Source organism: Pleurodeles waltl, chromosome 12 (genome assembly GCF_031143425.1).
Source record: "Pleurodeles waltl isolate 20211129_DDA chromosome 12, aPleWal1.hap1.20221129, whole genome shotgun sequence".
NCBI classification, from domain to species: domain Eukaryota; kingdom Metazoa; phylum Chordata; class Amphibia; order Caudata; family Salamandridae; genus Pleurodeles; species Pleurodeles waltl.
Window position 1 is genome coordinate 652512792 of NC_090451.1, and position 26861 is coordinate 652539652.

Consider the following 26861-nt stretch of genomic DNA (forward strand, 5'->3'; position numbering starts at 1 on the left):
TTTGCAAAAATATGTATGGGTTTGAATTTAACAAATACGAACTGTGCTGACGTGGCACCCGTGCTATTCAGTGCCTTTTAAAACTAAAAAGAAGGTTAAGAAGAGTATCATTGTCTCAAAAATGTGGTGGGGGGTTATCGCACAGGGCTGTGTAAAACTCAAATTGGAGAGGAGTACGACTGTAATGGGTTGGTACAGAGGAAGGATAAGGACTATGGAGTGGTGAAGGGAACGCCATTGAGGGAGAAATCTGACTTTATCAGTAATGAACCTGATTGGGTGAAGGCCTATACTATTGCCATGGTTACTACCTCAGGATGATACTTTCCCTTAGTGAATGCTGCATCTCTATCCCTCTATGCATAGTTTTGCAATATACCAAAAGATGAAACATTTGAGTTCTTATTTTTATTACGTATATAGTTTGGATGCTATGTTATGAATTTGGAGATTCTTTGTCAGTTACCGGGATTGCTGCAAAGCTGGGACATTCATGGGGGGATGCTCTTTTAAGATTTTTAATAACACTATTGGAATCCTCATACTGTGACCAGAATAATTTAACACAGTTTCAAAGGGAACATTCAGGGAAATGGTTCACCTATACAGATGAAAGATTAAAATATGGAATGCTGAAGAACAGATCTAAGGAGTTATGAATGTGAGGGTCGCTGGACTTTAAAATGTTATTTCTAGGTCATCTACCGTCCAAATAATAATATAAATTCTAGACCTATGATAAGGATGGGAAAGGCAAATTATGTCAGCATTACTTTTATAAGACCTCCAAGAGAGAGACATTATCAAAAGAAAGGGAATCTTAGAAAGATTCTAAGAAAAATAAGAATTAAAAAACTGAGGAACTTTAAGTCCAAGTTTGATGTCTTTGAAATATTTTCAACTATTTCCAATCTTCAGTCTAGTTCTGCAAAGGATGCATTCATGACATGTATACGTTAACACATAGGCAGGAAACAACAAACACGAATATGTATATGCAAATTCACAGACATGTAATAGAAAAGGCCTGATTTAGAGAAGCCCCCGCTAGCGTTCATCAGGGGCCAAAGAACAGATAATCCATCAGACCTCATACACATCACCGGCTCCATTTCGAGAGAGGGACAACAGAAATGAGTCTATTTGAGCTTAAGTGGCGCTCGACTTTGTGTACTGAAAAACTGGCAGAGTAGTAAAAACTGATCCTTAACAATTGATTTCAATCGACTGAGGTGAAACTCTATGAAGCAGCAGCCTGTGGCTGTATTCCATCTGTTCCTCCGTGATCTTTATTTGACTCATTAGCTGGTGTCAATCTGACTGCTTTGTGGTCACACACGGATACAAAAAACAGATCTGACTTACCCGGGTCAGTGAAAACTGCCCTCAGGTGGCTGACCAAGATCATTAAAATAATGATATGGATGACAGTCGTATGAATAGGAAACAATACACTGGAAAAAAGAAAAAAAATGTCAGAAACAAAGAAAGAAAGAATAAAAGCAACTGCATAGATAGCTCGTTTAAATGTCTGAGCTATATACATTATCACAAACTAGAAACAACTCATAGGACTTGCCGCATAACATGAAAATCGAGAATCCTGATCAATGCTCAAAGCGGCTTTACCTCCTAGTGTGGTCTAGTATATCTGATAACATTATCCAATGGACTTCCAAACGGGCAAATCTACGGCCTAAAAATATCCTGAAAACTTGGCAGCAGTGGAGCCTTCTGTACCTATGTTCGGCGCCCTGAAACAGGATAATGCACCCTCCAAGTCAAGCTAGTTTTCAAGCAGCAAGGGTGCAGCTGTCATTGATGCCATCATTCTTTGATTAAAGAGGGCCTCAGCTGTCTGTTGGCACACTTGTGAGGTTCATACTACCTACACATAGCAGCACACAGTGGATGTGCAGAGTGCATAATGTATAAGTTACTTACCTTCGGTGATGAAATATCTGGTAGAGACATATTCTCGTTGCAGATTCCTTACCTTAGAATTTTCCCCCAGGCGTCAGACTGGATCCGGAGATTTTTCTTCGAGCAATACCCTTGCGCGTCGCTAGGTGGCGTCGGTCAACTCCGCAGATGTCGCAGGCGTCGTGATGTCGTGAATAGTACATAGACGCCGCCCTCGCGCAGTAACGTCAGTTTCTTCTAACGACTTTCCACGCCAGAGCGCAGAGCTGCTAAGAACACTGAGATTGGTGCGCCAGAGCTAAGGACCTGAAAGAGGGAATCCCTGTCCCTAGAAATCAGTTCGCAAGCGGGGAGGATGGGTGGGCGGTAAGGAATCTGAAACTAGAATATGTCTCTACCAGATATTTCATTCCCGAAGGTAATTAACTTGTACATCTGATAGAGACTTCTAGTTGCAGATTCCTTACCTTAGAATAGATACCCAAGCAATGCCATCCTCGGTGGTGGGCTGCGAACCAAGATCATACTAGAAAGTCCTTTAGGACTGAACAACCAAAGTAGCCGTCTCGACGGACCTGACTATCCAGGCAGTAATGCTAATGCTTAGCAAACGTGTGCAGGGATGCCCACGTAGCTGCCTGACAGATATCCAGGACAGGAACTCTGCGTGCCAACGCAGTGGATGCAGCAGTTGCTCTGGTAGAATGAGCCCGCAAGCTTTCAGGAGGTTGCCTTTTAGCCAAAGCGTAGCACATTTTGATGCAAAGAAGCAGCCATCAAGAGATTCCGTTTCCGTTCCGCCTTCCGTTTCTTCGCACCCACATAGCCAACAAAGAGTTGATCGTCCACCCGGAAATCTTTAGTACGATTGAGGTAGAACGCCAATGCTCTTTTTGGGTACAGACGGTGGAGTCTCTCCTCCTCATTTGAAGGATGTAAGGGTGCGTAGAAGGTAGGTAAAGTGATGGACTGGCCTACATGAAATGGTGTAACCACCTTAGGAAGGAAGAAAGCTCTAGTGCGTAACACCACTTTGTCAGGGTGTACAGACAAGTATGGAGGCTTTGAAAAAAGGGCCTGAAGCTCACTCACCCTGCGAGCAGAGGTAATAGCAATGAGAAAGAAAGTTTTGAAGGTGAGGAGCCGCAAGGGACAATTATTCATTGGCTCAAAGGGGGTACATATCAAGTAAGTAAGTACAAGATTAAGATCCCGCTGAGGCATGATGAAGGGAGTGGGAGGAAATAAGTACGTCAGCCCTTTTAAGAATCTACTCACAATAGAAGATTTAAAGAGTGAGGGCCGATCAGGAAGCCTAAGAAAAGTGGAAATGGCAGACAAATACCCTTTAAGGGTGGCCAATGCAGAGCCCTGCTGGGCTAAAGAAAGAATGAACAGAAGAACCTCTGAAAGAGGGGCAGAAAGGGGGTCAACAGATTTGTTGGTACACCATGCCACAAATTTATTCCAACGACAGGCGTATACAGTTTCAGTAGATGGGTACCTGGCTGCCAAGATAACATTACAGACTTCGGGTGGAAGGGCAAATGCCGTCAACTGTTGCCGCTCAATCTCCACGCATGAAGGCGGAGGTTGGACAGGTTCGGGACAGTCTGAGTGGAGGATCGATGGACATGCCCAATAGCTCTGGATACCACACTCTTCGAGCCCAGTCCGGAGCCACCAAGATAACTTGGGCCCGGTCGTACTTGATTTCCTTGAGAACTCTGGGCAGAAGAGGGGTGGGCGGGAAGGTGTAAAGGAGGCCGGAGTTCCACCCGAGACGAAAAGCGTCTCCGAGCGAGTGCCGTCTTGGAAACTCCAACGTGCAAAATAGCTGACATTGCGCGTTCTCTGCAGAGGCAAACAGATCTAACCAAGGCTCTCCCCACTTGAGAAAGAGACCTTGAACCACCTCCGGATGGAGACGCCATTCGTGATCGACAGTGCGTCGGCGGCTGACTTCGTATGCTGTGGCGTTGAGAGCCTGCCAGATGTTGAACCAGCAGGGTAATGCCCTGATGTTCCAGCCATGTCCAGCAGCCTCAGAGTTAGTCTCACCGAAACCCAAGATCGAGGCTGAAAGATCAGAATCATAGCCTGAATGTCTTGGACTCGCTTTTCGGGAGGATAAGCCTGAAACAGCACAGTGTCCAGAACAGCTCCGATGAAAGGAAGTGTCTGAGAGGGAGTCAGGTGTGACTTTGGCAGGTTTATAGTGAACCCCAGCTGGTGCAGGAGGTTCACCGTAGTCTGAAGGTGGGAGACAACTGCCAGGGGCGAAGGCGCCTTCAACAGCCAGTCATCTAGGTAGGGGAAGACTGAGACCCCTAACCTGCGCAGATGAGTCGCAACCCCCGCCATCACTTTTGTGAACACCCAAGGGGCGCTGGTAAGGCCGATAGGGAGCACGGTAAACTGAAAGTGCTTGCGACCTACCACGAATCGTAGGTAACGTCTGTGGGCAGGGAGGATGGGGATGTGGAAATAAACGTCCTGCAAGTCCAACGCTACCATCCAGTCTCCTGGGTCCAAGGCAGACAGGACCTGAGCAAGGGTGAGCATTTTGAACTTCTCCTTCTTGAGGAAGTAGTTCAGGTCCCGAAGATCTAGGAAAGGACGTAAGCCTGTGTCCTTCTTTGGTATCAGAAAGTAGTGGTAATAACAACCACGACCTACTTCTGGCACAAGGACCCTTTCTATGGCTCCCTTGGCCAAGAAAGCCGCGACTTCCTGGCAGAGAAGCACCAAATGATCCTCCGGAAGATGATGGAAGGATGGTGGCATGTGTGGTGGTGCAGATTCAAAAGGGAGGGAGTAGCCCTTCCAAATGATCTGCAAAACCCATCTGTCCGTGGTGATATGTTCCCAGTGGGGCAGGTGATGGCGGTTCCTGCCACCAACTGGGCAGGAGTGAGGGGACGTACTAGGAAGGTTTGGAGGCTGCAGCGGGGGCAGAGGCGGACTGGACAGACCTCTGGTTCCCTGTCCCACAGCCGCGTGGGATTCCGCGTCCACGGCCACGCATAGGTTGTCCAGCGTGCATGGCACAGTGGCTGGGTTGAGGACGCGACAGGGCGCCCCTTCCGTGACCACGAAAGGGACGAAAAGCGGACTGTGGTGGGCGTGTGGCGGAGGAAAGACCAAGAGACCGAGCCGTAGCCCGGGAATCCTTGAATCTCTCCAAGGGCGAGTCTGCTTTGTCTCCGAAGAGACGGGTGCCATCAAAGGGCATGTCCATGAGTGACTGTTGGACATCCCCGAGAACCCAGAAGTGCGTAACCAAGCGTGGCGCTGTAAGGCCACTGTCGTCGCAACCGATCTGCCCAGAGAGTCGGTCGTATCCAGCCCACAACGGATAGTGAACGTTGCCGCATCTCTCCCATCTTTCACTTCTTGGGAGACGATAGCACGGGCCTTTTCCGGTGTCTGCGGCAGGACTTGCGCAACCGTATCCCACAGTGAGTGGTAATAACGGCCCAAAAGACATGCAGGGTTCACAGACCGCAGTGCTAGGCTGGAGGAAGAAAACAACTTCTTACCAAATTGTTCCAGCCTTTTGGATTCCCTATCCGGGGGTGCGGAAGGCAACGCACAGAAGAAGAGGAAGCCTGGATTACAAGACTCTCAGGCGTAGGATGTTGGGACAGGAACTTTGGGTCGTTCGGCACGGGCCGATGGTGGCGAGCGATAGTCCTGTTCACAGGAGCCCCTGTGTTGGGTTTGGACCATGTACCCAAAAGGACATCAGTGAGGGCCACATTAAATGGGAGAAGGGGTTCCGGAGTAGAAGCCCCAAGCTGAAGCACCTCCGTCAGGAGATTAGACCTGACTTCCACAGCAGGTAGCTCAAGCCCAAGGACCTCAGCCACCCTACTAACCACCATACTATAAGTAGCTCCCTCCGCCGTAGCCACAGTAGGAGAAGACAGCATGCCAGCGTCAGGAGAAGTATACAGACCACTGGCTTCACCCAAGTCCTGTGCCCAGTCCATAGTAGGGTCATCCTGGTATTCATAAGGGTCCAGGGACCCCTCCAATTCCTACCCGTATTCGTACCCATAGGAAAATGGGTCTGAATCCGACCTCGGGCGAATAGGGCCCACCAAAGCTGATGGCGGCGTCACCGACGTCGCTCTGACTCCGAGTCGTCGGGGATGAGAATTGGGTCGACGTCGATAGTGGGCACTACTAACGTCGGGAGCGTAGATAATCGACCCGGCGCCGGGGAAGGTCTCCATGGTGTGACCGGTGCTGGTGCGGATCCGCGCACGAATTCGGAGGCGACCTCGGTGGCCAGGGCCGAAGCCCTCGGCACGGAACCCGAAGGCCCCTCAGCCAAACCCCTTGGGCCCGAAAGCGCCGTATCGGGGTCGGCACGCCCAAAGATGAGGCGCATGGCCTTGTAAAACTCTTTAAGTTGGACGGGGGTGCTTCGGCTCCAGGAAACTCGGGGAAGCGCGGAGTCGACCCAGACGTAGGCTCCAAGGATGGAGGCCTAGTGCATGGACGCTTGTCCCGCGTCACGTCGGCTGAGCGACGGGGTGAAGTCAGAGAGCGATGGGACTTCTTCGACTTCTTCTTCTTCTTACCTTGACCCGAGGACTTCGAAGAAGACAAGTGGTGATGACTCCACGACTGATCTCGAGACCTTCCTCTCGAGCGAGACCGGGACCTACGCGGAGTGGAGGGCCGCCCACCATTAGCTTTAGGGACTGCTCCCTCAAAGCCTTTCGGGTGCATGGCCGACACTCAGAGCACGACTTCGGGACGTGGTTGCACTCAAGGCACCACAGGCAAACGCGATGAGGATCCGTCACCGACATCGTCCAATGGCAGTCCTCACAAGGCTTGAACCCGGTCTTCGGGGACATTCTCGACGCACCAAAGTCGTACCAAAAAAGCTCGACAAAACGGTCGAATTTGGCCAAAAAATAGCCTAGGATAGCTCTCTCCGGATCAGCGCGTGGCGCGGAAAGAAAAGAACTGACGTCACTGCGCGAGGGCAGCGTCTATGTACTACTCCCGACGTCATCACGGTGACCACGCCGCCTGCGGAGTCGACTGACGCCACCTACCGACGCGCAAGGATATTGCTTGAAGAAAAATCTGCGGATCCAGTTTAACGCCTGGGGGAAAATTATAAGGTAAGGAATCTGCAACTAGAAGTCTCTATCAGATAGAAGCTATTATATCGAGGGTAAAGCGTCTTCATTTTTATGCTTCACTGTCTTGTATTCATGGAACCATGGTGCCACCATGTGTATATTTAAGGTGATGCAGGCAAGCCACGCATGCTAGTATTGCCAATAATTGCGGAAGTTCTTACTGACTTAAAGAAAAGATACTTAAGGAAAGCAACCAGACCGCTAGATAAAAAGAAAAATTAAAGCATTTTCATTTCTCCATTCGGAAGATGTTGGTATACAAAGATTTAAAGTAGTAAATATAAGTTTTATTGTAAAAATATGTTTCTGTAATAATTTGTATCTAGTGGTTCACATTAATTCAGACATTTGCTATTGTTTCCCCAATTAATCGGTATTGATTAATTAAGGGAGGTGATTGTCAGACCAATTTAAGAAGGCCACAGGGCAGACATGGTGGGTTGACTGCCACTGGTGTCTTGTGCTCCGTCCTACTATTGCTTTGCAAACTGGGCCAAATCCAACCCGTTCCACACCTTACTCTTATGGTAGCCATGGTTAACAGTCACAGGGTTCTCAGGGGTATGTCACGTGGTACCGGAGCTCAATAATAAACCAACAGATAGGAAGGGGCATATCCACGATAAATTGACACATGTAGATTCAGCCATGTACAACTACACCTAGAAATAACTTTACACTTATAGTAACGTTACTCCTAGGCGCAAACATTTACATCTCTGCCATGGTGCAGTCTCGTTCCACGATTTATAAATGTAAAATTCCTACTCATAATTTATTTAATATTTCTTGGGGGGGGGGGGGGGGGGGGAGGAGGTTATTTTAAGTCCTTGCCTCTTTTGTTTTCTATAGGAATATGCTGCAGTACATGTGAGTGGCTTTGTATGGCTGGACGGATGTCAAGGGCAAGTTGGTGTGTATTTGCTACTGTTTTGAGTAGTTTGTGAAGAGCAATAGGCTTACTGTTTTGCAAGTGGGTGTCTGTGTTTACACGTCCAACCCTATACCCCTCCTTACCTAGCCATTAACTACCTCCATTCAGGTGCAAATACTTCTACTTTCAAGCTACCCCTTAGACTAATCCCACATCTACTACTACAAAGTATACCTGTGTATACCTAAGTGTGCGTAGATCTCTGCAACCGTGAAGGGACCTCCTCATACCAAAGACAGCTGAGATCTCCGCACATAGGATTGTGAACAGCATTTCGTAGTACGTGAGTAGTATTACTTTTGTACTACTAAATGTACTGCAAAATGCAGTTTGTGAATAAGCCACAAAAACTTCAATGTCCAGCTCAGTGTTTGTCTGCCAAGGAAAAGAGAGCACTTTCAACCACTTGCGTGCGTCGGACGGCCGAGAGAAGTCAGATGCCGTAGTGCTGGTGTCAGGGATTTCATTTGGATATTTTTAGCCTTCCCCAGCAACCAAGGCTAAAAATATCCCCACCCTGAAATGACGATTGGTGCACCGTGCAAGCCGACGTCATTACAGGGGGGAAATTCAAGTAAAATTAACTTATCAGCTCATTTGCTTCCATTTCCTTCTGTGCTTAGGGGAATATCTCAGCCCCCTGAGAATCGATTTTAACGGGAGAGGTACCATTGAAAAGGGGAGAATCTCCCCTTTCCAAAGCTACCTTTCTCTAGTAGATCCATGCTTGGGGATTGCCTCAGAAGGACGATCTCCAAGCAGGGATTCATTCCACTAGGCTACCAGGGATTGGGGAGCAGCTTTTGCTCCCCCTTATTTTTTTTTTAGCATAATACAACTTTTCTACCCCACTGTGTGGAAGATGGGGCAATAGCCCCTAATCTGCCCCCCTGGGGGCAGAAAGTCCACGAGCCACCACAGACTTTTTTTTATATTCAGGAAAGGGTGGCATAGTCTTTCTGCCCCCCCCTGGAGACAAATGGGGGTTATTACTCCCAAACTGCTCCCTTTGGATGGGGGCAGAAAGCCCACTAGTCACCAGGGATTCTTTTTTTTAGAAAAGTCTAGGGGTGGAGGCTTCCCAGAATGGGCACAGCAATGCCCCCCTCCAAAAAACAAATAGGCAGTTTTTAGGCCCACCTCCAGAAGGGCAGACTGGGGGCTATTGCACTGAATCTGTCCCGGGGGATGGCTGAGAGCCCACTAGACACCAGGGTTTTATTTTTTTGTATTTTATTTTTTTTAAATAAAAGAGGGGTACGGGCTGCCCACCATGGGCATCACCATGCCCCCACCCCACATAAATAGGGACCAAAATCTTTCTGCTGTCCTGGGAGGCAGATAGGGTAATAACCCCCAAACTGCCTCCGGGGGGCAGAAAGAGAGGTGAGGGCTGGCCATTTTCCCTCTCCAAATTAATGGGAATACAGTCTTTATGCCCTCCTGTGGGCAGATGAAGGTAATTACACCTGATCAGCCCAGGGAGGGGGAGCAGACATCCCAGCAGACACCAGGGGAAACAAATATAGGAGTGGGGGATGACCACCATTATCTCCATGGTTATGCCCCCACCCAAATTGAAGGTGGCAACAGTCTTTCTGCACTCCCCGCCCAGCTCAAGCATCTCATCCTAACTCAAGCAAGAGGAAATTTGATTATTTTGGGTGCTGATTTTACATATGGCCAGCAGAGCTTGGCTAACTCACAATATCATTCCACTTGCAATGGTGAGCGGCTGCACTTTTTGGACTTGGCTACGCTGCCAAACTCAGACACTTTAGAAAACACTTTAGAAAACAAAACATTTTGGGGAATCTAGGGTGGTGTGCTTCACATGCACCTCACACCATTTATTTTTTTTACCCACAATGCCCTGCAAACCTTCAACTTGCTTAAAATCATGCATTTTCCCTACATTTGTATGATGGGAATTTCTGGATTCCACAGGAAACCACAAAAAATCCTACCAACCAGCATTACCCAGTCTATACTGATAAAAACTCTGCCCCACTTGTGTGGGTGTCCAAAGCAGAGTTATCCTAAAAACCTATGGGAAAAAACTGCCCTTTTGGATCCGCTTTGGCTTCCCTCAATTTCTGCACGTTTTTGCCCTTCCCTGTCACAGGTACTTGGCCCACGTATCGAAGCGAGGTATCATTTTTATAAGGAGACCAAGGGAAATCTTGGGTGATAGGAAATTTGTGGCTCCCCTCAGATTCCAGAACTTTCCATCAGAGAAATGTGAGGTAAGTGTGTTTATTTAGAAAACGTTTGAGGTTTGCAGGGGTTTCTGGGAAACAGAACCACACAAGTAGCTCCATCCTGGAGTCTCCTGGGAGTCTAGGTTTAGAAAATGTACAGGTTTGCTAGGCGCCCCTAGGTGACGGCTGAGCTAGGACCCAAAATCCACAGCTAGGCACATTGCACACAAAAAAAAAAAAAAAAAAGGGTCCGTTTTTTGTGGATAAACGTGCTGTGTCAACGTTGCGTTTTGGGCCATTTCCTGTCGTTGGCACTAGGCCTACCCACACAAGTGATGTACCATTTTTATCGAGAGACTTAGGGGAACACAGAATAGTAGAACAAGGGTTATTACCAATTGTCTTTCTCTGCATTTGTGCCTTCTAAATGTAAGACAGCATGTAAGAAAGAACACATTTTGAGAAATTCCCTCTAATTCACCTGCTATTATGATTATCCCCAAATTCCGAAATGTGCAAATATCCACTGCTTCTAAACTTCGTATCTTTTGCCCATTTCAGAAATGCATATTGTAAGGAAATGGCTCCCTATTGCAGTTACCCCCCACTTTTTGCCTGATACTGATGCTGACTTGACTGAGAAGTGTGCTGGGCCCTGCTAACCAGGCCCCAGCACCAGTGTTCTTGCACCTAAAATCTACCATTGTTTCCACAATTGGCACACCCCTGGCACACAGATAAGTCCCCTGTAAAAGGTACCAATGGTACCAAGGGCCCTGTGACCAGGGAAGGTCCCTAAGGGCTGCAGCATATGTTGTGCCACCCTAAGGGACCCCTCACCTAACACATGCCCACTGCCATTGCAGACTGTGTGTGTTGGTGGGGAGAAAAAGGCAAAGTCGACATGGCATCCCCCTCAGAATGCCATGCACACAAAATGCTGCCTGTGGCATAGGTAAGTCACCCCTCTAGCAGGCCTTACAGCCCTAAGGCAGGGTGCACTATACCACAGGTGAGGGCATAGCTGCATGAGCAATATCCCCTAAAGTGTCTAAGTCTATTCTTAGACATTGTAAGTACAGTGAGGCCATATTAAGTATATGGTCTGGGAGTTTGTCAAAAACGAACTCCACAGCTCCATAATGGCTACACTGAATAATGGGAAGTTTGGTATCAAACTTCTCAGAATAATAAACCCACAATGATGCCATTGTTGCATTTATTAAAAAATGCACACAGAGGGCATCTTAGAGATGCCCCCTGTATTTTACCCAATTGTTCAGTGCAGGACTGACTGGTCTGTGCCAGCCTGCTGCAGAGAGACGAGTTTCTGACCCCATGTGGTGAGGGCCCTTGTGCCCTCTGAGGCCAGAAACAAAGCCTGCTCTGGGTGGAGATGCTTCACACCTCCCCCTGCAGGAACTGTAACACCTAGCAGTGAGCCTCAAAAGGCTCAGGCTTCGTGTTACAATGCCCCAGGGCACTCCAGCTAGTGGAGATGCCCGCCCCCTGGACACAGCCCCCACCTTTGGCGGCAAGTCCAGGGAGAGAATGAGAAAAACAAGGAGGAGTCACCCACCAGTCAGGACAGCCCCTAAGGTGTCCTGAGCTGAGGTGACCCCTACCTTTAGAATTCCTCCATCTTGGTTTTGGAGGATTCCCCCAATAGGATTAGGGATGTGCCACCCCCCCCCCCCCCACAGGGAGGAGGCACAAAGAGGGTGTAGCCACCCTCAAGGACAGTAGCCATTGGCTACTGCCCTCCCAGACCTAAACACATCCCTAAATTCAGTATTTAGGGGCTCCCAGAACCTAGGAAACTAGATTCCTGCAACCTAAAGAAGAAGAAGGACTGCTGACCTGAAGCCCTGCAGTGAAGACGGAGACGACAACTGATTTGGCCCCAGCCCCACCAGCCTGTCTCCCTACTTCGAAGAAAACTGCAACAGCGACGCATCCAACAGGGTCCAGCTACCTCTGAAGCCTCAGAGGACTATCCTGCATCTAAAGGACCAAGAAGCTCCCGAGAACAGCTGCCCTGTTCAAGAAACTGCAACTTTCTGCAACAAAGAAGCAACTTTAAAGACCCCACGTTTCCCGCCAGAAGCGTGAGCTTTTCCACTCTGCACCAGACGCCCCCAGCTCGACCTGCGGAAAACAAACCTCAGGGAGGACTCCCCGGCGACTGCGAGCCCGTGAGTAGCCAGAGTTGACCCCACCCTGAACCCCCACAGCGACACCTACAGAGGGAATCCATATGCTCTCCCTGACCGCTACTGCCTGTAACAAGGAACCCGACGCCTGGAACCAGCACTGCACCCACAGCCCCCAGGACCTGAAGCAACCGAACTCCAGTGCAGGAGCGACCCCCAGGCGACCCTCTGCCTAGCCCAGGTGGTGGCTACCCTGAGGAGCCCCCCCCTGTGCCTGCCTGCATCGTTGAAGAGACCCCCGGGTCTCCCCATTGATTCCTATTAGAAACCTGACACCTGTTTGCACTCTGCACCCGGCCGCCCCTGTGCTGCTGAGAGTGTACTTTCTGTGCCTGCTTGTGTCCCCCCCGGTGCCCTACAAAACCCTCCTGGTCTGCCCTCCGAGGACACGGGTACTTACCTGCTGGCAGACTGGAACCGGGGAACCCCTATTTCCATTGAAGCCTATGTGTTTTGGGCACCTCTCTGACCTCTGCACCTGACCGGCCTTGAGCTGCTGGTGTGGTTACTTTGGGGTTGCCTTGAACCCTCAACGGTAGTGTGGCGGTGGGGTATAGCGATAGGGAGTAAAACAATACTCAGTTGGATAGGTGAATACACACTATTTTATTGTGATGCACTTATATCTTTATAATAATCAGTATCTATGGTCTTTTTGGCTGGTGATCTCCTCTGTTCTCTTCTCCCTCAGGATCCATGGTGACTGAAGATGGTTCCCCGGCGGTGGTATTGTCAGGAAGACCGGAAAAAGAGGAACGAAAGACAGGTAAGTAGTGTCTTTGTGAGCTAATTGGCATTCTTTATTGTGAGGGGAGGGGGAGGGGGAGGGGGAGGGGGAGGGGGAGGGGGAGGGGGAGAGAGAGAGAGAGAGAGAGAGAGAGAGAGAGAGAGAGAGAGAGAGAGAGAGAGAGAGAGAGAGAGAGAGAGAGAGATATATATATATATATATATATATATATATATATATATATATATATATATATATTGGGGTGAATAGGGTATAAGTGTCCTCTCCCAAGAGAAGGAAATAAATGAAGTAGGAATGAATATGTAGGGGCTAGAGAATCCCGTGTGGGCTTAGTCTCCTTTTATGTACCATAGAACCACTCTGTCCCTGTGCTCAGTGGTTGGTGTCTCTGTGAATGTTTCCCTTCCCAAACTCCTACCTTCCTCCCCCTCCCTTTACTCGTCTCCTCCAGCCTCCTCCCTTCCCACCATATAACGCAGTTTGTCCCTCAGGCAGGACCGTACCTGCTTTAGCCACGTCCCTCCAGGGACGTGGCGGAGTTCGGGCTTCCTGGGACCGTCCTGTCCCTCTGAGGTGTCGTCCCGGCCGTTAAACGGCCGTCTCTCCCCAAGGTATGGGTCGTTGGTCCCCTCGTCTCCTCCGCTGTCTTCTTTTCCTATATTCTCGGCTCCTCTCCCTTCGGCATCCTCTTCTCTTTCTGCGCGCACCGCGCACAGTCCTTCTTTACTTTTTAAACTTTCGGGAACCCAGATATCCGGGTTCCCGGCTCTGGCGGTTTTGCCCTCTTCTGCTCGCTCCGCTCTTCGTCCTTTTTCAGGTAAGTTCTCGGGAATACGGATGGCTGGATTCCCTGTTTCATTAGATTTGGTCTCTGCAAGACCGTCGGAGCGCCGTTCCGCTCTGGATTCGGCGCTGGATGTAGCCGGGAAGTCCGCCACCCGGCTACCCTTCCCTTCCCAAGGACGGGACTGATACAGTTCCGATGGTCCAGGAAAACAGGACAAATAGTCTGCAGTACACTGGAGTTCACCTGGAATGTGCCGGACCTGTAAAGAAAAGGGTTGGAGTTCTATAAACCATCTGAGGATGCATGAGTTGGTGTTCTTGTTGGAGGCCAACCAAGTGAGAGGTGCATGGTCTGTATACAGAATAAAGGGATGTCCTAAGAGGTAGTATTGTAGGTTCTCAATGGCCCACTTGATGGCAAGACACTCCCTCTCGATTATTGGATAATGCCGCTCTCTAGCCAACAACTTCCTACTAATGAATACAATGGGATGGTTATGACCATCCTCGTCCGTTTGAGACAATACTGCTCCTAATCCAACGCCTGAGGCATCTGTTTGAAGGTGAAAGACTTTAGTAAAGTCGGGACACTTTAAGACTGGTTCAGTCGTGAGGCAGTATTTTAGGTGTTAGAAAACTAGACAGTTGATTTGCTGTCAAGGCTGATATTTTGGATGGTTGTTTTTTTTGTAACAGGTCTGTAAGGGGTGCTGCTAATGTGGAATATCTGGGTATGAACCGTCGGTAATAGCCTATTAAGCCCAAAAAGGAACAGAGCTCTTTCTTTGTTGTTGGAATAGGCACCTATTGGATGGCCTCTACTTTATTTTTCTGAGGTAGTAGCTGCCCCTTCCCTATAAAATACCCGAGGTATGCGATGTGACCATGGGCCAGATGACACTTTTTTGGATTCGCTGTGAGACCTGCTGAGTGTAGAACATGGAAAACACGGTTTAGATGGTCAAGATGGTCTTCCCACGTTTAGCTAAAGACCACTATATCATCGAGGTAGGCGGCTGCACAATCTTGGAGGGGTATTAAGAGGTAGTCCATTAACCTTTGAAAGGTAGCCGGAGCACCATGCAGGCCAAACGGGAGTACTGTGAACTGGTAAAGCCCTGAGGTTGTTGAGAAAGCCGTCTTTTCCCGGTCTGCAGGGGCTAAAGGTATTTGCCAAGATCCTTTGGTTAGATCGAGAGTTGACATATACCGGGCCTTGCCTACCTTCTCAAGGAGATCGTCGACTCGGGGAATGGGGTATGTATCAAAAAGGGATATGGCATTCAACCGGCGAAAGTCAATACAGAAACGGATAGAACCATCCGGTTTTGGAACTAGTACGACGGGTGAACACCAAGGGCTGACAGGGGTTCTATCACTTTCATTTGTAGCATGGTCTGTACTTCTTGCTCAATTAGATGTCAGCGGGCCTCTGGGATACGGTAGGGTCGTAGTCGTACTATTTGACCCTCCGTGGTTCTAATATGATGTTGGATTAAATTTGTTTTACCGGGTTTTCCTGAAAAGAAGCTGTTATGTTGAGCCAAGAGGTACTCTAGCTATTTTTGTTGGTGTTCTGTGATATCGGGATTAATTTGGGGCCGTTCTGAGGATGTATCCGGGTTGGTGGGGCATAATTCAATATCTAAAGATTTCTTTGGTGTTATCAGAAAACCCGTAGCTGTAGGGGTTACAGACATAGTGGGCTCCTCCCACTTCTTTAGCAAGTTGATATGATAGATTTGTACTCGCTTTGGGTTCTTTGATAATTCTATGGAGGTAGGTAACAGGAGAGACCGGTTTTAATACTGTATATGGACCCTGCCATTTGGCTAATAGTTTATTGTCGGAACTGGGACGTAATATGAGAACTTTATCGTTGGGTTGGAGATGTCTTGTTTTCGTACCCTGGTCGTAATACTTCTTTTGTTTGCTCTGGGCTTTCTCCATATGACTGCGCACATCTTCCCATACTGTTTGCAATTGGGACTTAAGTTCGTGTACAAAGTCTAAAAAGGGTTTTTCACTTTCTTCCTCTTCTTCCCATATCTCAGCCGCCATATCTAATAACCTGCGGGGTTGTCGCCCAAAGACGAGTTCGAAAGGACTATGTCCTGTAGATGCTTGTTCATGGGACCTTATGGGGTAGAGAACTAGTGGGAGCTTTCGGTCCCAGTCTCGCCCTGATTCTGAGACGGTTTTCTTCAATAATGACTTTATTGTACGATTATACCTTTCAACTAGGCCATCAGTTTGGGAATGATATACTGAGGTTTTGAGTTGTTTGACTCCTAAAGTCTTACAGATGTGTGCCATCAAGGACGACATGAATGGTGTACCTTGATCAGTTAAGATTTCATTGGGAAACCCAACCCTGGCAAAGAAGCCAATCATGGCTTGGGCTACATTTCTGGTCGTCATGCTAGTGAGAGGTATGGCTTCTGGATACCTGGTGGCGTAATCATCGAGAACTAAAATGTATGTGTGTCCTTTTGTGGATGGGAGGGGGGGGGGGCTATCAAGTCCATTCCAACTCTAGAAAAGGGGATGACTATTATTGGTAAGGGTTGTAATGGTGTTTTTCTCTGGGGTCCTGGGTCTACTAGTTGATATTTGGGACACTGGGTACAATACCGTTGGATATGTGCATACAGTCCCGGCCAATAAAACCGGCGTATTAAATATTCTTCAGTTTTCTCTCTACCTTAATGTCCCCCTCCTGGCTGATTGTGAGCAAGATAGAGCACCTGAGTACAGTAGGGTTTGGGTATCACTAATTGTCTTTTCTCACTATTATCATGTCTGATGACTCGGTACAGGAGGTTTTTGTAGATAAGGAAATATGGACCCACCTCGTCTGTACTTTCTGTTTTGGCTGCTTTCCATGTATTTTGGAGAGATGAATCCTCCTGTTGACTGGCCCGGAAGGAGGGCAAGGGAGTTGGGATAGTGCCCAAGACCTTCCCTGGGTTCTCTTCCTTCTCTTGTGTCCAATAGAGCTGTTTTTTGCGCCTCTTCTCCCGTTTAGTAGGTCTATAACGGATAGGTTCACTCTCTATTGGGATACCTGAAAAGGGAGCCACGGCCCACCAAGAGTCTGATTGGATTCTGGATTTTACTCTCTGTAATACCTCAGGAAAGTGTATATAGTCTGTCCCTAAGATACAGTCTTCGACCAAGCGGTCCATAATCCCCATTGGAACCACATCCTGTCTCCCTTCCCACTCAACACAAACGGAGGCCAGGGGATATTCTCTTTTGTCCCCATGGATACAGCATATGGAAACCCATTGTGGTGACTGTTGTCCTGGCAGGTCTATCACATCGGTTCTGATGACGGATTGACTACATCCCGACTCTACCAGGGCTGTAATGGATTTTCCAGTTACTCTTATCTCCTGCATGTATCTGGGGTTGCCTCTCCCTGTGCATAGGACTCTTCCCCTATTTCCATAGGTTCGGTTTTATCCTCCTTGCGAGGGCATACCCGTGCTATATGTCCCCATTCGCCACAACTGTAGCATTGAGGTTGTTGCATAGGAGGTTTTTCACCTGCTCTGGGTAAAGCAGTGACCTCGACGGTTTTTCGGGGAAAGGACCGAGCCGTTACTGGCTGAAGGCGGGTTGAAGGACTTGTCATTGTAGAGGTTCCACTCTTAAACTCAGTCGACCTGTGATAAGCACAGGCCAGGTCTACTGCCATAGTTGTATCAACATTAGGGTGCTGTCGGATCCAACTACGGGTGAGCTGAGGAAGGGATTCCAAATACTGTTCCAGGATAACCGCTTTTATAACGTCTTCCCTTTCTGTTCCTATGGGGCCTAGCCATTTGAGTCCTAGGTCCTATACTTTATAATATAATGTACGGGGGTCTTCAGTAGGGCCCCATTTTATTTTCCGAAACCGTAGGCGGTAGTACTCCGAGTCATGTCCTACCCTCTCCAGGATACTCTTTTTGATGTCTTTATATGGGGTTGTTCCATCCGGATTAGCCGCCTGATCTGCAGTTTGTAGGATACCCGTTAATAAGGTTGCCAAATACCGACCCCATCGTTCTTCGGGCCATTGGCGGAGGAAGCCACTCTTTCAAAGTTTGTAAAGAATGCATCAGGGTCCTCCCCCTCTTGATACTTTTGGAGGACCGAGCTGGGCATGTTAGGGTGGACCTTACTTGCCGCAATGGTGTCCGTCAGCTTTTGTAGGGCTGTTTCGTGCACCAACTGATTGTTCGTCATGATGGTGGCCTGGCTTTTTACTGCATTCTGGAGGGCCTCTCTATCTTCCTTGGCTTCTCTTTGTTGGGCCTCCCATACCAATTGAAGATGGCGTTGGCCTTCTGCCAGTTGCTGTATCATATCTTCCAAAGTGGGTTTCTCTTCCATATTGTCCTCCGTGATCTGTCCTCTATCGCTAATTCAAAATCCCACTTCTGACATCACTGTGGCGGTGGGGTATAGCGATAGGGAGTAAAATGATACTCAGTTGGATAGGTGAATACACGCGATATTATTGTGATGCACGTATATCTTTATAATAGTCAGTATCTATGGTCTTTCTGGCTCTTAATCTCCTCTGTTCTCTTCTCCCTCAGGATCCCTGGTGACTGAAGATGGTTCCCCGGCGGTGGTATTGTCAGGAAGACTGGAAAAAGAGGAATGAAAGACAGGTAAGTAGTGTCTTTGTGAGCTAATTGGTATTCTTTATCGTGAGGGGAGGGTGTTGAGAGAGAGAGAGAGATTGGGGTGAATAGGGTATAAGTGTCCTCTCCCAAGAGAAGGAAATAAATGAAGTAGGAATGAATATGTAGGGGCTAGAGAATCCCGTGTTTACACCTCTGTGGGCTTAGTCTCCTTTTATGTACCATAGAACCACTCTGTCCCCGTGCTCAGTGGTTGGTGTCTCTGAATTTTTCCCTTCCCAAACTCCCACCTTCCTCCCCCCGCCCTCTACTCGTCTCCTCCAGCCTCCTCCCTTCCCACCATGTAACGCAGTTTGTCCCTCAGGCAGAACCGTACCTGCTTTAGCCACGTCCCTCCAGGGACGTGGCAGAGTTCGGGCTTCCTGGGACCGTCCTGTCCCTCTGAGGTGTCGTCCCGACCGTTAAACGGCCGTCTCTCCCCAAGGTATGGGTCGTTGGTCCCCTCGTCTCCTCCGCTGTCTTTTCCTATATTCTCGGCTCCTCTCCCTTCGGCGTCCTCTTCTCTTTCCGCGCGCGCTGCGCGTAGTCCTTCTTTACTGTTTAAACTTTCGGGAACCCGGATATCCGGGTTCCCGGCGGTTTTGCCCTCCTCTGCTCGCTCCGCTCCTCGTCATTTTTCAGGTAAGTTCTCCGGAATCCGGATGGCCGGATTCCCTGTTTCATTAGATTTGGTCTCTGCAAGACCGTCGGAGCGCCGTTCCGCTCTGGATTCGGCGCTGGGTGTAGCCGAGAAGTCCGCCACCCGGCAACAGGTGGGCTACCTTGGACCCAACTTTGAACCCTGAAAGTGTTTTACTTACCTGTGAACTTAACAATTACTTACCTCCCCCCAGGAACTGTTGATTTTTGCACTGTGTCCACTTTTAAAATAGCTTATTGCTATTTTTGTCAAAACTGTACATGCTATTGTGATTAATCAAAGTTCCTAGAATACCTGAGTGAAATACCTTTCATTTGAAGTATTACTTGTAAATCTTGAACCTGTAGTTCTTAAAATAAACTAAGAAAATATATTTTTCTATATAAAAACCTATTGGCCTGGAGTAAGTTTTTGAGTGTGTGTTCCTCATTTATTGCCTGTGTGTGTACAACAAATGCTTAACACTACCCTCTGATAAGCCTACTGCTCTACCACACTACCACAAAATAGAGCATTAGAATTATCTCTTTTTGCCACTATCTTACCTCTAAGGGGAACCCTTGGACTCTGTGCACACTATTTCTTAATTTGAAATAGTATATACAGAGCCAACTTCCTACACGTTTGCTTGATACCTATTTTTCACTCTTTATATATTCTACCAAATTAATTACTTTATACCCGATACACAATGAAAAACCACTGCAAGGCGCAGCTCAGGTATTGGTTGTGTGTACATAGGGTTCTTGGTGAACCTACAAGCCCTATATATCTCTGCAACCAGAAGGGTCCAGCGGACGTAACAATATATTGTGTTCGACAATCTGCCATAGTAAAAAGTTACAGATAAAAAAAGTTGACACAAATTGCTGTCTTTTTCAACTCAATTTCAATATTTTTTTTATTTCAACTGGTACTTTCTATTGGAAAACCTTGAAGGATATACACAAATGACCCCCGGCTGAAATCAGAATTTTGTCTACTTTTAATGTATAGCTTTCCAGGATCCACCATTGGTTTCATACCCATTTCTACCACTAACTGCAAGGAGGCTGAAACCACGAAAAGCAGGAAAACTGGGTATGTCCCAGTAAAATGCCAACACTGGCCTGAAAAAAATGATTTTCTGAATCAAGTCTGCCTGTTCCTGAAAGCTGAGAAGATGGGGATTTCAGCACCACAAAACCTTTGTTGATGCCATTTGCAGGGGGGGAAAAAACAGACGCTTTCTTCTGCAGCACTTTTTTACCCATTTTTCCCCCAAAAACAAATGTTGCTGTATTTTGGCTAAGTTCTTGGTCCCCTCCAGGGGAAGCCACAAACCCTGGGTACTTTTAGAATCCCCAGGATTTTGGAAAAAAGGACGCAAATTTGGCGTGGCTACCTTATGTGGACAAAAAGTTATGGAAGCCTAGGAGCAAGCTACCCCAAATAGCCGAAACAAAAGGCCTAGCATGGGGTGTGGAGGTCTATCAGCAAAGGGGTTAACCACAGAGGAACTAAATACTGCATAATGCAATCGGTTATACAAGATAGTATCCCTCGGCGTGATTCTCCTTTGTGCTGCAACACCCTTGGTTTCACCTTTAGTACTCTTTCACTGTCCGTTACTTGTTCCTCTGGAGTCCAGGCTCCCCCTCCACGTCTGATGTGGGAGTCAGGGGAGTGAAGATCGACCATGGCCGACGGTAAGCAAGACACAGGCCACATCTGTCTATGTATGTGCCAGGATTAGTCCCGTAATGCTGTGACTCTAATGCAGGTGTGGATCTGCAGTAATCTCTTTGGATCATGGACCCCACCTTGGTATCCAATGGCAGTTGTAGCCCAACATGCCAATAGTGACCCCATAAGTTGGAGCTTCAAACTGGAACAAAGGCAGATGCAGTAGCAATGGGGCCTATGATGATCGTGCCATTTGCAGCACCAACCTGGTCAAAGGTAGAAGCAGCTTGTAACTATTCCTACCCGGAACCAGAGGTGAGAGACCAGGAAACCCTCTGTCACACAAGTCAGTTCCAGTCTCACTGTCAGAAAGCTGTCTCTAGATGCCTCTTACTTCTTAGGTACAAACTACTGCTTTACCCTCTTGAACAGTCTTTCCACCTGCAGCAACAAAAAAACTCCTTGCACCTGACTGTATCAGCCCAAATGAAGGAGTAATCAAGGATAACCAAACGGACAGGCCTGCCCTAGAAACTTTCTCAACTCACATAAGAGAAACTGCAGTTTCCACTCACCCCTGACTTTTTTCATATGACCTGGACCTGCCCCCAAATCCAAAACTACTGGTCAAGTATTATGAGGGGAGCTTACTGAGATACTAGGGCGGGAGGATCCCTTGTCCCCCTTAATGGTCCTGCTGGGAGTCCACAACCTTATGGAGGGCACAAGACCCAAAAAACATTTTTGGCAACAGCTCTGCTAGTTGCCAAACGCGATATATAGCAACAAAATTGAATAATCCTGTGGCTCCTGGACTGTCACAGTGGCGCCGAGGGGTTGACTGGTGCTCTCAACAGGAAAAAGCGGTTTATGAGGCTAGAGGTTGCCCTAAGAAACATGATCGGGTGTGGGGGAAGTGGTTGGGGGAACTTATGGAGAATTGAATGGGGGGGGGGGGGGGTCCGAGGGTTTTCTGGCATGGCTCTACCACAACTGGGTGTTGCGTAAGATGCTTTTGGATTACTTGTACACTGTAAATACTGTGAGCTTCTATAGTGTATGCAACCTGTGTCCTCCTGTATTACTCAGACATTAAATTAATCAAATTGGTTATGAAAAAAAGTGTACAGAAAAGCATAACGTGACTGGTACTTTATTGTTAAAATTGATCACAGGGCCAAAGGGAAAGAGAAGCAAGATCCTCAATGGGGGAAAGTACACAAAAAACGAACTGTACTTATACTAAACAAAGTTAGATAAAAATCCATAATGGGTGTTTGATATAAAAGTTAGATAAGATTCTAATCCCCCAGCGATGCTAAGAGAAGAATGTGCTACTATCATCTACACAGAGATGGCCTTTAAAGTATACATCTCTAGACAGTAACAAAACAAAAAAACAGAATTTTCAAGGTGTCCTTAGGAATAGACACCAAAGACTCGGGCTTAAACAAATTGTCTGGTACACCCAATTTAATAAACGTCTGCTTCACATACCTAAACCATGGAACTGCAGCCACATTATCTAAAGCTAAATAGTCGTTGAGCAACAACCTAGCAAATCCAGCTTCAGTAGTACACCAAATGTTAAGCCAAACAAGGGAGTAAAATGTATCACATCCTCTATGTAGCACTCCCCGGTCTCGTTATGGCATATCATGGTATCAGTACATTGCGGAACTGAGAGCAGCCTACATAAAATTAGTTCTCCGTCCCCTGGAACGGTTCACTATTTGTAAAGCCCCACACAACTGGCCCATACAGGCTGGCAGGAATGCATTTTCTGTTATAAGTATGACAAAGTTCTCTAACTGGTTTATGGTGCAGACTCAGGTGAACTTAAAAACAGCAATCACTCTGTGAAATTGCATACCTCTCAGATTAAGCAAATGACCCCATTTCTGAGCATCATCAAACGAAATACCTAAATAGTTAAAATGTCCAACCCTTTCAATTCAAACCCTGCCCTGTATGACAAAGTCGGGATTTGATCTTAGTATTAGGCGGTCCAAACAAGGTAAATGATTTAGTGTGGTTCACAGTTAAATCTAAGTTGTCCATGAACCGGGCAAACCTATCCAAAAGGGTCTTCAGCCTATTGGCAGTTCTAACAATAGGAACAGCGTTGTCTGCATACAGAAGCACTAGAATTTGGCAAGTCCTTACGCGAGGCATAGCCTTTCAATTTTGTCCTAAATAATCTTCCAAACAGTTTATATAAATAGAAATAAGAAGGGGGCCAGGATACACCCAGGACACACCCCACGAGTTCATCTCATTTAAGGAATGCAATCACCATGTTGACCATATCCAACATTAACAAGGGTATACCATTGTGATCATCTGAGCAGATCCACAAGGGCTTTCTCAACCCAAATATTCCCAAGCATAGCCCATAATTTCCTTTGATTAACCCTGTTGAATGTAAAGGAGAGGTCCACAAGGGCCATGTGGGAGGCATATCTCCTGCCATTCACGTATTACTCTAAAATAAGAGCAAGGTTAAGGCATTGCTCAACAGTTCTTATGCCTTGGTGAAAGCCAAATTGTATGCCAGAAATGATATGATACCATCTTCCTCCGTCCCAGTCTCCAGTCTCGAGAGTAGAACATGTCCCAATGTCTTAGTGGTGGAATCTAATAATGAGATTGGAAGGTAACAAGACAGCTGGCTTCTGTCTCTTTTTTTTAACATAGGGACTGTAACAGCCTCCTTCCAAGTCTCTAAGACTGGTCCCACAATTGCAATACGTAAGACGGCTGTCATTATGTGGGCCCAAAATATAACATCACATTTAAAAATGTCAACTGGGATGCCATCTGGCCCCGGTTCCTTTCCCCAAGCACTATTAACAGCTGCAACAACTTCCTCAATGTCAGTCAACTGGCTCAGAACAGTTGCAGCAGTAATATCCAAAACTGGGCTCGCTTCCTAGGGGACTCAACCAGGATTATAGAAATCAAAAACCTTTGTAAAGTGCTGGACCCATGACTCTGCAGTGATATGACCAGTGCTTAATTTGAGCCAGTGGTTTCCGGTGCTCAGCACAGGCTAATAATTGTGCACACCAGCACTTACTGTGTCTGCCACATGGTTGTGCGGTTTAATTTAGAGATGAGCACAACAACGTTATTAGTTCAATATACATAAAAAATTACTAACACCTGCCCCCCAAACGTTTCTCATAGCTCTGGGGATTGGAAAAGTCAGAACTATCACACTTGTAGGAGCATGATGGTTAGGAGTTGTGTTAGTAAGGTCACTGGCTGCACTGGGGCCCCGGTTCTTTTTTTTTTTTTTTTTTTTTTTTTAATTAGCACTGGTTAAGACATATGGGTTATCTAAACACCAAAGCTATTTTCATGCTGAAATCTATAACTTTGTCAAGTGTGAACATTATGCATTTGTGAAGGTGCCTTGAGAAGCTGTCGATTTTTTTTTGTACCGCTCTTTTGCAGCTGATGATGCTCCAATGGTTTTTATTAATAATCTGAAAGTATGGAGAAATTCTTGGCTGATGTGGTGATTTGTAAAGCAGTGAGACACTGCTGTACATAAGGATGGATTCAGTCTACTAAAAGTGGTAAATGCTAGGCTTCAATGGAACCTTTCAAGCTTTCAATAGAAACTATTAAGCTAACCTACAACTGAAATTGGTAAATCCACACAGATACCTAGCTCTGCTATCATGTAGGGACACTTCCTAACTACTCCTTGTCATAGATCACTAAAGTGCGAAAATGCACATTAAATTGTCAAGAATTTTCAGTTCTATTAAGGATATAGAGGCGAGGGGATTATGCTTCTTTTTTCTTTACTGGAATTTCCAGCAGCCAATCACATCCAATAAACAAAAAATTACATTACACAATTAAATCACATATCACATGCCCCAATCATTTTAGGCAACCCCTTATGAGAATAGATGCCTCCATTGTGTGTCCTCTTCCTTTGGAATAAATCATCATAAGTACAGGAATAACCAACAAGTAAACGTTATAGTCAGCAAAAGTTAAAACAATCCAACGTGGACCCAACAATTTCCAGCCGATCCAATAGGGCTGTTAAACGAACATACCAGGCCAGATGCGGACCACAGAACTGGAGTCTCAGGAGTGCAGCAGGCCACAATCCGAGCCCAACCTATTCCATCGGTGAGCAGCGACTGAGGCCGGAATCCTTCTCTCAACCATTATTCTATTCCTTTCCTAAAAGTTAAAATCAAAATGCCTGTAGGTGTGTATAGGCAATATAATATACTTCCAAAATTACAGGGTGGGAAAGGAAAAAACTTCAGTTTTTAGAACTTAGATATGAAATATTACTGATATACATATTAATTCGATATTAACATACATAAGTGGGATAATCCTTGCTTCTGTGTCCTTAATAGAACTGAAAATTCTTGAGGTGCAAGCTAGAATTTTTTTTATTCTATTACAGGACGGAAGCTCCGATTAGGTTTGTTCAAAACTGATTTAGCACCACAGTTGCAATATTAACACATTAACAGGCTTATAGTAAAAACTTTGAAACGTGGATTTAATAGACCAATCCATTGCTCTCCTAATATCCTCTAAACGAGAACCTAAAGCAAAAGATTTTTTGATGCTACGGCTCCCCTAGCAGAATGTGTTTCAAAAGCAAAGATGTCGATACTTGCTCGGCCAGTAACCATTTAACTCACCTAGCAAGCGTAGCTGAGGACACCGGTCTAAAAAGCTTCTGTAAGGCAATAAGCAATTGGCCACAAGAATCCTGTCTCACTTCACTGGCAGAACTCTCAAAATCTCGCAATCAGTTTGCAGACCACGTGGTGCTCGCCCAATGGTTTACCTTTGAAAGGTGACCCTTGGAAATAGCCGACCTGAAATTATTGACCGGTCTGCCAAACCAGAAAGGAAATTAATTACCATGTAACACTCTGCCCCCATTGTAAGAACACTCTGCTCACTGCACCAAGCATACCATCGCCTCCAAGCTGAGGCATACCGTTTGTGGGTGCTGTCGGCCCATGTTTGTCTGATGAAGATAGCAGTTTGTTGCGAAATGCCTGCGATATACCATCTTTCCCTGAAATTATCAACTTGAGTTGACCTCATAAAACCAAGGGATGAGGAAGACCTGCTGGATCCAACAGAAAATCAGGACGTAACAGGAGTCGAACTGGAGAAGCGCTCTCTAGAGCAAGGGCTACCGGCAACCAAGGTTGGGCTCCCCAGAATGGAGTCACAAGAATGATCTCTGACATGTGCCAGCAGTCTGGGTATCATGAGGAAAGGGGATAATGCATAACCTTGAAACTGGGACCAGTCCTGGAGAAACACATCAGTAGCTTGTGCTTCTGGGCCCAGACCCCTGCTTAAGAATTTCGGCGACTGAGTAGAGAAGCAAACAAGTCTACTCGGCACAGACCCCATAGGTTGATTAAGCTCTGGAAGACAGAGGGATGCAACATCCAATTGCTGAAATCTCGTAGAAGGGAGTTCCAATCAGCTATTGCATTTTTCTTACCCCAGAGATATTCTGCTGTGATCAAAATTTGAGGTCTGAGGCGGAAATGTCAGAAATCTTTGGCAATCTCTGCTAGTAGATTAGATTTTGCCCACCTCCCAGTTGGTCGACATACTGAACCGCTGAGATGTCCATCCTCAGCAAGATGCAACTATCTGTCTTGAGGTAGAAAGAGACTCCTGATGACAAGGAACCCCGACCAGGAGTTCCAAGCAATTGATATGGAGCCTCAGCTTTGTCTTTGACAAATGATCCCCCATGAAAAGGTATCCGAAGTTTGCTCCCAAACCCCAACGGCTGGCATCCGATTCCATAACCACCTCAGGAGTTGTGCCAAAAATTGCTTTGCCATTCCATGAGTTCATGTG

The 26861-nt window shown here is 46.9% G+C and overlaps 1 protein-coding gene across 2 annotated transcripts in view; it reads right to left on the minus strand.

The window, feature by feature from the left end:
* Nucleotides 1-26861, minus strand: part of LOC138268549 (palmitoyltransferase ZDHHC3-like) — a 71053-nt gene that overhangs the window by 38612 nt on the left and 5580 nt on the right. The window contains exons 2-3 of one of the 2 annotated variants that reach the window (XM_069218289.1): nucleotides 25058-25187; nucleotides 1366-1454 (exon numbers count right to left, since the gene is read on the minus strand). In XM_069218289.1, the coding sequence (XP_069074390.1) occupies nucleotides 1366-1408 (43 nt within the window). In that variant the 5' untranslated portion in view covers nucleotides 1409-1454; nucleotides 25058-25187. The remainder of the gene's footprint in view (nucleotides 1-1365; nucleotides 1455-25057; nucleotides 25188-26861) is intronic. The other variant, XM_069218288.1, reaches the window with a different exon arrangement.